The 12,220-nt window shown below is 40.6% G+C and overlaps 1 protein-coding gene across 1 annotated transcript; it reads left to right on the top strand.

Moving 5' to 3' along the window:
• Positions 1–1,494: 1,494 nt before the first annotated feature.
• On the top strand, positions 1,495–3,474 carry LOC117301671 (extensin-3-like). Its single transcript, XM_033785702.1, has one exon. The coding sequence runs from the start codon at positions 1,495–1,497 to the stop codon at positions 3,472–3,474; it is 1,980 nt and encodes a 659-aa protein (XP_033641593.1).
• The last annotated feature ends 8,746 nt before the right edge of the window (positions 3,475–12,220 follow it).

Consider the following 12,220-nt stretch of genomic DNA (forward strand, 5'->3'; position numbering starts at 1 on the left):
CACATTGGAAGGTTACTGTGGGGGCCCCATGGGTGTAGTTTCACCAAAACTGCAGCAGAAAAACACAAAATGTACAGATTTATATCCAAACTCCATTGTATCAGGAAGGCAAGTAGCCTGCTTTATTTCCCTTCATTTCTTTGGTTATTTTGGATAAAGTTTTCCTATTAAGATACTCCAACTTCATAAAAGCAAAGGTGAGCTTGTTACACCCTGCAGAGAGGGACCTGTTGGTTGCAATGCCCTTGTGGTCTGTTGTCAACACATACTGACAAACCTTTTCAGGGTTTGTTTCCCATTTTGTCAACCATGTCTTCAAGGAAGTGTGTTGTTTACATGTCCAGGTGTTGCTTGAGATGATTAAGGCTAAATTGTTCTCTTAATTAATCAGTGCTATAATTTGAATTTTGTACCCAAATAATGCTTTCGAGTTTTGTCCCGCCCCCTCCTTACCAAATCACAGACCCCTGTTGATTGAAACACCCCCTCTACGATGAGTGGCATGGTCCAGTTTAGGAAATCATGGCATATCAGCTGACTTGTTTCTGGGCAGTCCCCTTAAACACGCCCTTGCTGTAGCTTTTCATAAGGATTTAAAATGGGCCTTATGGTCGCAGGATGCCTTCAATTGGGCATTAGGCCCTTTTTGGAGGAGCATTTGTTTATAACTTTGTACATGTTGGTCTTTAAAGTAACCTGGAAGTGGTATTTTGTCTAAGTAAAGCTTTTGTCACTGAAATATGTGCTTTGATGAATGGAATATGAATAAACAATTAACTAAGGTTTAAGATAAATAGTTTCCATGTTATTTACAAATTTGAAAATAAGCCCAACCCGAGAGGGCACTGTTCGTGTGTTCAATCGAGGCGGGATGAATCGTATGCAGTGCCAACACACAATAGTGACGCTTGGCGCAAGCTAAAAACATGCCCTCAAAGTTGAAACAATACCTGATTTTTTTCACGTTAGGCAAATGCTCTTTTAGGTTTGTTACGTCTTTCAGGTACCTTCTTCGACTTCCCCACTAGCTGGACAAATTGTTGGGATGGCGTTATGTTTTAGAAAAGAACTTTTCTATTAATGTAAAACTGTGAAGTGTATTCCGGATTCTCGAAGCAAGACGGCTCGAAGTGTTTGCTGCCCAGCGCTGGAAAAGACTTGCAAACTGACTGCGTCCAGCAGCAATACACCTGGTCGACATTGCCGGAAAAATGCAAGAAAAAAAAACCTTTTTTGAAACGTACAAACTCACGACTAGGACTTGCACGTACGTGTGTTCGATGTTCGATCGAGGCAAAGTCTGCCTCGATTGACATCAGAAAAGGGGTAGGCGGAGTCACCCCCACACAACTTTATTTAATTTGTTAACATATAAATCGTTAAAAACAATTACTCAAAAAATTATTTTATTGTTCAGAAACATATACTCTAATGTTTGGGAATAAAAAATCTATTTCCAGGTGATGCACAGGTCTTACCCACCCCAGACCCATCATGACTCTGATGCACAGGTCTTACCCACCCCAGACCCATCATGACTCTGTGATGCACAGGTCTTACCCACCCCAGACCCATCATGACTCTGTGATGCACAGGTCTTACCCACCCCAGACCCATCATGACTCTGTGATGCACAGGTCTTACCCACCCCAGACCCATCATGACTCTGTGATGCACAGGTCATACACACCCCAGACCCATCATGACTCTGTGATGCACAGGTCCTACCTACCCCAGACCCATCATGACTCTGTGATGCACAGGTCTTACCCACCCCAGACCCATCATGACTCTGTGATGCACAGGTCCTACCTACCCCAGACCCATCATGACTCTGTGATGCACAGGTATTACCCACCCCAGACCCATTATGACTCTGTGATGCTCATGTCTTACCCACCCCAGACCCATTATGACTCTGTGATGCTCATGTCTTACCCACCCCAGACCCATTATGACTCTGTGATGCACAGGTCTTACCCACCCCAGACCCATTATGACTCTGTGATGCTCATGTCTTACCCACCCCAGACCCATCATGACTCTGTGATGCACAGGCCTTACCCACCCCAGACCCATCATGACTCTGTGATGCACAGGTCTTACCCACCCCAGACCCATCATGACTCTGTGATGCACAGGTCTTACCCACCCCAGACCCATCATGACTCTGTGATGCACAGGCCTTACCCACCCCAGACCCATCATGACTCTGTGATGCACAGGTCTTACCCACCCCAGACCCATCATGACTCTGTGATGCACAGGTCTTACCCACCCCAGACCCATCATGACTCTGCGATGCACAGGTCTTACACACCCCAGACCCATCATGACTTTGTGATGCACAGGTCCTACCTACCCCAGACCCATCATGACTCTGTGATGCACAGGTCTTACACACCCCAGACCCATCATGACTCTGTGATGCACAGGTCTTTCACACCCCAGACCCATCATGACTCTGTGATGCACAGGTCCTACCTACCCCAGACCCATCATGACTCTGTGATGCACAGGTCCTACCTACCCCAGACCCATCATAACTCTGTGATGCACAGGTCCTACCTACCCCAGACCCATCATAACTCTGTGATGCACAGGTCTTACCCACCCCAGACCCATCATGACTCTGTGATGCACAGGTCTTACACACCCCAGACCCATCATGACTCTGTGATGCACAGGTCCTACCTACCCCAGACCCATCATGACTCTGTGATGCACAGGTCCTACCTACCCCAGACCCATCATAACTCTGTGATGCACAGGTCTTACCCACCCCAGACCCATTATGACTCTGTGATGCACAGGTCTTACCCACCCCAGACCCATCATGACACTGTGATGCACAGGTCCTACCTACCCCAGACCCATCATGACTCTGTGGTGCACAGGTCTTACCCACCCCAGACCCATCATAACTCTGTGATGCACAGGTCTTACCCACCCCAGACCCATTATGACTCTGTGATGCACAGGTCTTACCCACCCCAGACCCATCATGACACTGTGATGCACAGGTCCTACCTACCCCAGACCCATCATGACTCTGCAATGCACAGGTCTTACACACCCCATACCCATCATGACTCAGTGATGCACATGTCTTACCCACCCCAGACCCATCATGACACTGTGATGCACAGGTCTTACCCACCCCAGACCCATCATGACACTGTGATGCACAGGTCCTACTTACCCCAGACCCATCATGACTCTGCAATGCACAGGTCTTACACACCCCATACCCATCATGACTCAGTGATGCACATGTCTTACCCACCCCAGACCCATCATGACACTGTGATGCTCATGTCTTACCCACTCCAGACCCATCATGACTCTGTGATGCACATGTCTTACCCACCCCAGACCCATCATGACTCTGTGATGCACATGTCTTACCCACCCAAGACCCATCGATTCGAACCTGTGATTGCAAGTCAGCACAAGTTCGGATCTACGGGTTAGGGTTGGTAAGAAGTTACTCGCTTTGACGTACTATCTAAGATGGTGAAGCTTCTAACTGAGAAACACCGGACTGCTGCCCCAATGACAATGCTGCTCACGTAGATTACTGAAGATGCAAGATGGGTAGGACATGCTGAAATGGGAAATGTGCACTGGACGCCATTTTAGTAAGCAACTATATACTATGCTAACTCTCTTTCCTAAGGTCAAGTGCAAAAATACACCTCTGATAAATCAATCTTTGAAAGATGGGTTCCATGAGGTGAAGATACTTGAATAATTTATTCTTTTGGGGGACACAAACAGAGAAAGATTAGGCTTAATAAAAAGGATGAGGGTAGGGACGGGCAAGTATTTTTATTTTTTTTTTACTTGTCCTAATATATATAGCAAGCAATTCGCTGGCATAATATCCACTAGCAACATTATAAACCGTTCAAGGCAGTCTGGCTGACATAATAATACTTGACAGATGTGTTTTATTTACAGTTTTCACAAACCAGGCCTGTGAGCGGGTCATGAAAAAAAAAAAACGGAAAATTGTTGTCCGGATTTTGGGCCAGCACTACGAACATTATAAAAGGCTTTAAAGGAACACGTTGCCTTGGATCGGTCGAGTTGGTCTTTGAAAAGCCTTTGTAATCGTTTGTTATAAAATGCATATGGGTAGAAAGATGATGTTAAAGTAGAATACAATGATCCACACAAACATGCCTCGAAATTGCACGGTTTTCCTTTTACCTCGTCGACTAACACGGTCGGCCATTTATGGGAGTCACATTTTTGACTCCCATAAATGGCCGACCGCGTTAGTTTGCACAGTAAAAAGAAAACCACGCAATTTCGAGGCATGTTTGTGTGCATCATTGTATTCTACTTTTACAGCATCTTTCCAACCGTATGCATTTTATAACAAACGGTTACAAACGCTTTTTATAGACCAACCTGTCCGATCCAAGGCAACGTGTTCCTTTAATTAAAAACTGAAGCGTAGACAACACATTCACAGAAACAATAGGCCACAATTCTTACATGTAACAATGTGTTGTGCATCCTCATTTACAACATATTTTTGTAGCATTCCCTTAGAAATAAATCTACAAGCGCGATGAGTCCTCGTCGTCGACTGCCATATATTTTACTTGTTGCATAGAAATACACACCATACACACACACAGTACGCATAAAAATACACACCATACACACACACAGTACGCATAAAAATACACACCATACACACACCATACACACACACAGTACGCATACAAATACACACCATACACACACACAGTACGCATACAAATACACACCATACACACACACAGTACGTCGCTTGAGGGAAAACCATGTGTGCCTAATCTTGTCTCAAGGTGTTGGCTTTTTAGTAAAGCGTCCTCTATTTGTGCAATGGAACAATGACATTGAAGTACATGTAAAATAGACAACAACGGCTCCAATGAAAGACCAACACGGGTCTAGGGCATTTTGCTGGGTCTAGCCCCCGACTCACATGTCAAAATCAAATCGCAATTAAAGTGCTTCCCGATTCCAGGTCATGCTGCTTGACGATCTATTTCGGATGGTAAAAAAAAAAAAAAAAAAAAAAACAATCGGCAAAAAAGCGGAGCCCGGAAGAAAAACGAGGAACGGGGAAAAAGCAGAACCCAAGAAAAATGCGGACTGGGAAAATTTAAAAGAGCAGAAATCCGCTTTAAAGTGGAGATTTCACAGGCCTGACAAACACTGGAGACCAAATTGCTTTCAACAAATGATGGATACTCAAATCAACTTGTGGTAAATTAATCCTCATTACTAAAATGTTCTCCCCTTCAAATTGTTTTAGCTCAGCAAACATAAGTTACTTCTTGCTTGCTGAGATCTAAGGGTAAATTAGTCCTCATTACTAAAATGTTCTCCCCTTCAAATTGTTTTAGCTCAGCAAACATAAGTTGCTGCTTGCTTGCTGAGATCTAAGAGTAAATTAAGTCCTCATTACTTAAATGTACTCCCCTTCAAATTGTTTTAGCTTAGCAAACATAAGTTGCTGCTTGCTTGCTGAGATCTAAGGGTAAATTAGTCCTCATTACTAAAATGTACTCCCCTTCAAATTGTTTTAGCTCAGCAAACATAAGTTGCTGCTTGCTTGCTGAGATCTAAGGGCAACTTAGTCCTCATTACTAAAATGTTCTCCCCTTCAAATTGTTTTAGCTCAGCAAACATAAGTTGCTGCTTGCTTGCTGAGATCCAAGGGCAACTTAGTAATCATTACTTAAATGTACTCCCCTTCAAATTGTTTTAGTTTAGCAAACATAAATTGCTGCTTGCTTGCTGAGATCTAAGGGTAAATTAGTCCTCATTACTAAAATGTACTCCCCTTCAAATTGTTTTAGCTCAGCAAACATAAGTTACTGCTTGCTTGCTGAGATCTAAGGGTAAATTAGTCCTCATTACTAAAATGTACTCCCCTTCAAATTGTTTTAGCTCAGCAAACATAAGTTGCTGCTTGCTTGCTGAGATCTAAGGGTAAATTAAGTCCTCATTACTTAAATGTACTCCCCTTCAAATTGTTTTAGCTCAGCAAACATAAGTTGCTGCTTGCTTGCTGAGATCTAAGGGTAAATTAGTCCTCATTACTAAAATGTTCTCCCCTTCAAATTGTTTTAGCTCAGCAAACATAAGTTACTTCTTGCTTGCTGAGATCTAAGGGTAAATTAGTCATTATTACTAAAATGTACTCCCCTTCAAATTGTTTTAGCTCAGCAAACATAAGTTACTTCTTGCTTGCTGAGATCTAAGGGTAAATTAGTCATTATTACTAAAATGTACTCCCCTTCAAATTGTTTTAGCTCAGCAAACATAAGTTGCTGCTTGCTTGCTGAGATCTAAGGGTAAATTAGTCCTCATTACTAAAATGTTCTCCCCTTCAAATTGTTTTAGCTCAGCAAACATAAGTTGCTGCTTGCTTGCTGAGATCTAAGGGCAACTTAGTAATCATTACTAAAATGTACTCCCCTTCAAATTGTTTTAGCTCAGCAAACATAAGTTGCTGCTTGCTTGCTGAGATCTAAGGGTAAATTAGTCATTATTACTAAAATGTACTCCCCTTCAAATTGTTTTAGCTTAGCAAACATAAGTTACTTCTTGCTTGCTGAGATCTAAGGGTAAATTAGTCCTCATTACTAAAATGTACTCCCCTTCAAATTGTTTTAGCTCAGCAAACATAAGTTACATCTTGCTTGCTGAGATCTAAGGGTAAATTAGTCATTATTACTAAAATGTACTCCCCTTCAAATTGTTTTAGCTCAGCAAACACAAGTTGCTTGCTTGCTGAGATCTAAGGGCACTTTGCATGTTGTGACTGTGTGTGTTTGATAGCTGAGCCAACCAGTGGGTGCAATCAATTAGCATTTAGATTCTTATTGTACCTACTAGTGTTGATCCAATTACACTCTAGCCATAGGCTGTTTGCATAGTGTTATAAGGCTGGACAGTTAACAATATAACTGTAATGGATTTATGGGGTGATTAGCTTCTCTCAATTGGCCATAAAATATAACTGGACAGGATGTAGATGGGGTCGTTGACTTTGGTCATGGTCAATTGGCTGCTGGTCAGTCATGGTGTTTTATGTGACATCACATGTATACAAAAGATCCATAGAGCCTAGACTTCATGCAGGCATGATTTGCATGTATGTCTGTAATAAACAGTTGAAATTTATAAGGTGCTATTCTATCAAGGTTATAACACACATGAAAGATATTAATATGGTAGCTTAAAACAAAACTAAAAATAAGAAATGTATGCAGTCTCTAGACAAAAACTCAAACATTATTTGTGACAACAAACTAACAGGAGAATATGTCTGTAATGCCTCCGATCATTGCTTTGGTGCCCCCTTAAATGTCCCAATAGAAAGTTACAATTTCTTCATACAGCAGATTTGATATTTGGTCCTTGGAAAAAGTAGGAACATCACAAGTGCCGAGCCTACACATAAGGTGCAGGCTTTAATAGACTTTCAGAATGTTAAGCACAAACTTTCTGTGGCAGGACAGGCAAAGAAGCAACACAAACAGAATTCTGAAGTAGTATGGCCGATAGAGATGCCCTTTACTAAGAACAAAATGCCTTGGTGCCCTGTCCTGACAAAAGTCACATGCCCTGACTGATCTTAACCATAACATCAACATGTCTATCAACAATTGTCATTTATGACAAAGTAAAATGTTTAAACTTGTTCATGCATACATGCAGCAATAGTCAAGCTGCAACTCAAGCCCAGAAAACATCTTTCACTTTGGCTAAAATCAATTTAGAGATTGACTACCACAAGGAAGTTGACCCACCTCTTCATCAGAAAACACATCAATGGCTTTGGCCCTGCTTATTTCTTCAAGATGGATTGATTCAGAAGTGGCTTAAAGACACTGGACACTATATTGGTAATTGTCAAAGAATTCAAAGTTCAACCTGGAAATTGTGCAATATCACCCCCCCCCCCCTCCCCTCGATTGAAACAGGTACAACTTGTTATACCTTTTAGTCTTTGAATATTAGGCCTAGTAGAGAACTACACCAGTTGGGGGTATTGGTTTTGTTTTGAAAGAGGGTTTTCTTCTCAAAATGGCCATATTAATTGTTGAAATATTTTTCAAGGAGGGTAAAAGAGGCAGACTAAAAAATTGTTTTTGTAGATCTTAAAAATCTACAAAGTTGGGAAGTTAAATCAATTGTTGAATGGTGTTCGGCATTGTTTATGACTGACTCTATGATCCATTTGATTTTTTTTAGCAGCAAATCTCTATATTGTGCTCTTCAAGTTCATGGCTCGTATTCATGTCTAAAATAAAAGAGGGTAATAATGTGACCTGTCTAGTTAATACAAAAAGGGGAAGTTCTTACCTTTCATTTGGTTTGGAAGCTTCATGTAGAAGGAGGCCAACAAAGCTAGGAGGAGGCCAACAGGCTAGGAGGAGGCTAGCCCTGGTGGTCTTACACTTTCTTATTGTACATCCTGGATATCAGGGTGAATTTCTGGGGTGGAGAATTTTTGAAGCTTCATAACTCAAATCTTACCTGCAAGAAAGCACCAATTTCAACAGATTCACATTCCATGGCAGCATATATTTTTCTGCGATGGGTTTTGATCGTCATATATTCTTCACAAATCCGTCATTTTCATGAAATAATGCAACTCCCAACGTTAAGGAATTCCCATTTGTGTTCGTACTCTCACAGTCTGCTGTGTGTACGCAAGACGCACGACGCGCAAATCTTGTGGTGCGTTTGCGTGTTAAACGCTGTGCAGTCAAGATACGATGACCAATAATTCATGCGTCTTGCACGCGAATGTATACATGACGCACGGCAGCAAACAACACTGTGAGAAAATGATCAAAACGGGAATTTTTAAACGTTGGGAGCTGCATTATTTCACGAAAATGGCTGATTTGTGAAGAATATATGAGGACCCACCGCAGAAAAATGTATGCCGCCATAGAATGTGAATCTGTTGAAATTAGTGGCTTGTTGCAGGTAAGATTTGAGTTATGAAGCTTTGAAAAAATTTCACCCCAGAAACGGGCCTTAATAGTTAGGACTCTGTATCTGTGTACAGAGGAAGAGTCCTATATAGGGCTAGGAGGAGGCCATCAGCGAAGCTAGGAGGAGGCCAACATCAGGTAAGAATACTGCATTAAAGAAACAGAAATGTACAGAGATTTAACTTTAAAAATATGTAACTAGATGTCTTTATTTGTTCATTTATTTAAAAAATGTACACTTCTTCACTAGCACAACACTCAGAAAAAAGAAATATACAAGGTAATAAAAATAGAAATACACGTAACAATTACTGTACATAAAGTAAAAATAACATGATAAAAATGTTGTCTTTTAAGTTACACAAAATTGCCAGCTAGTGGCAAGATGTAACAGGTGTCTGGCAGGAATGTACAGAGAACATGGTTAGACAATTTCTGATGCCACTGTCAAGTCCAATGATCAGAAAGCACTTCATTGTTCACCGCTATTTTTGACTTTTTCTTTCAAACCAAACATGGCCACTTTTGAACGATATTTCCCACATATCAATATTGTAAAAACTACACTTTCTTGTGCTAATACTCGATATAATAATGAATTTTTTCATTTGCTACGGACGGACGAGGCTAGATGATGTTTGTACCTTAGAACATCAGGAGTTGGGAAAATGGTCATGTGATCCTACGTAACAATCCATATTAGCATGTCGGCCAGACACATAGCAGACAATACAGACTTCAGACTATATTGTCTGAATGTGCTGGTTTAACATGACCCGTATACACACCACTATGGTACCTGCTTTTGGTTTGAACACCATGTTTCAAAATGCAATGTGTACGCAAGTCATTGGTGCTTAAAAACTTGGTTCTGAAAATACTTGTTGTTGATTTGACATACTTTGGTAAATTTAACAAATTTAACAGGATTTTCTTTCAATTCAAGTGTTGTCAAAAACAAGGGAAAAAATGCAACTAAAAAGACTTTAATCATTCATCAATCAACAAGGACAACTCCACTCAAAAATACCAACTAATTTAATTAATTACTCCTGTAAATTGAAGCCTTATAGCTATGTAAGAAAGACCTATAGGGGACTATTTTTGTTTACTCTTGCTACCTGGCTTAAACAGCATATAGAGCTACTGTAGCAAGCATTTACTGTAACAATTTCCCACTAAGCATTTAACTAAGCAGATAATCCCTCAAAGGCGGTTCATGTGACATGGTACTTTGGTTCCGTTCCTTATTCTGGTGTCAGGTTTTGGATTACCAGCTACATGGTTCTCATACACAAAATTGTGTTTCTAGTGATGATTTTTGTCGTTTGATCTGTGTCAAAATCAAACAATTCTCAAAGCCCCTACTGCCTGACCCAAAATGTTTAAATTGCCGTCTGTGAAGCAGCAAGGTTGTATTTCTACGACACAAGATGAAATGGTACATTTGTGGCAGGTGAATATTTTGTCACATTTATGTCAGTTCGTTCCCCAAATGCCTTGTGAGGTGCAGAGTTGTGCACATGGTGGTTTTTTTTTTTTTTTTGGGGGGGGGCTCTCTAGGGTAGACTGCAGATGGCGCACTGTTAACTTGTTTGACAAATCTCGGTATCCAAACTCAAAAAGAAATCCTGTTAGCCTTATTCTTCATATGAATCTGCAGTGTTACTTGAGATGCTCCATTATTCAGCCACTTGGAAACAATACTCCTGACTTTTCTTTGAACTAAACCATAGGCACACAGTCTCCACCACGCTTTACATAAGGAATTCCAGACTTGATAAAAAGTACACTTTATAAGCCTGATTCACTTAGTTAGGACCAACATTCCTGATGGCTTAAAACTGTCTCAAGCAAAGTTGAAGAGGTCTTTTAAGGGTTGTGCGGTATTTGGGTACGGTCTGTCTAGAGTTGAAGAACAAGGCTTGGTAGTTGTATCCATGAAGACGGGCCTGAAACTACATGGAGGCTATGGTCAGCATCTCTTACTGCTCTTGGTCTGTGCCCCTTCAAAAGTGTTTCGTAGACTTAAGATTTTTCAATGGAAGTATCATTTGCCAAATGAAAATGGCCTTGGCTGTGATTAGCCAATGTCAGGTTAGAGTTTGTGCCTTGATCTAGAAGATATCAAGGTCACCACAAACCTCTGGGATTGAGCCACAAGTACAAATCTGATTATCAGAAATGTAACTTTGACATTGCCAAGAGAAAACTGCATGATACATAAGTACAGTGTTCTTCAGGTTTCTATGGTCCTGGTTTGAAAAGAGGAACATCAGCAGTAAAGAGAAGTTGTTCTCCTAGAATAAAGGGTAGTGGGAATGGGCCTCATCTTCGTCTAAATAACGGCAGCCTCATCAGCTTCTACTTCATTTTTCCCGATCAGAAATTTAGATTTTGAAACAACTTGTCCTTTAGCATTAGCAGCTGTAATCTCGGGGAGATTGTCAGATGTGATTTGTCTTGAAGTAACTTTGATTAATAAAGGCCTGTAGTTAGTGTAAAAGTTCATGTAAACAAACTTTTTGTAAACCCCTTCCACCTGAACCTATTTCCTTCAAAGGAAATGAGTGGTTTCCAGATAAAGAAGAATCTTTCAGATTTATTGAGAATTCGTCTTGAAATTGTCAAAACACGGGCGTGTTAGATCAACTTAATTGATGAGGGGGGTCAGTTGGTTATAATTACATTTTGTTTGTTTTAAAACTACGTGAGGAATTTAAAACTAATCATGAAACTGATTTACAGCCAAAGTACAGCAAGGTGTTGTGACATTTCCTCTTATTCGAAAGCCTTTTCAATTTCCTTTCCATCAAAGAGGCTTTTATTTCAACACAAGACACAAACTCCTTTCATGGATAGGTCTTAAACCCAATCTTCACCTGGATTCAAAGAATTATTTTAGGTTTGTCTGATCCAAGTTTTCAATGCAACATTTTACTGTTCAAAATGAAACAACTTGATTTTGATTCAACTTAAAGGAGGGGAATACCTTTGGTAGGTACTTCGAAAAATTATGACCATAAAACTTATTTGGTAATAAGCAGCAATGCAGCGGTTATTGTATAACATATTCACGCGGCCTGCTTACTTCTGCACTTCACAGTACGATAATACTCACATGTGTGGACTGTACTCGTAGAGGAAGAAGACTTATGAAGAAAAAAAATTCCCTTCTTCTAAAGAATGTTGTTTTAAAG

Source organism: Asterias rubens, chromosome 17, assembly GCF_902459465.1.
Source record: "Asterias rubens chromosome 17, eAstRub1.3, whole genome shotgun sequence".
NCBI classification, from domain to species: Eukaryota; Metazoa; Echinodermata; class Asteroidea; order Forcipulatida; family Asteriidae; genus Asterias; species Asterias rubens.

What these genes read in the sequence shown, in the direction of transcription:
- LOC117301671 (XM_033785702.1), top strand. Translation starts at nt 1,495, where the DNA reads ATGACTCTGATGCACAGGTCTTACCCACCCCAGACCCATCATGACTCT.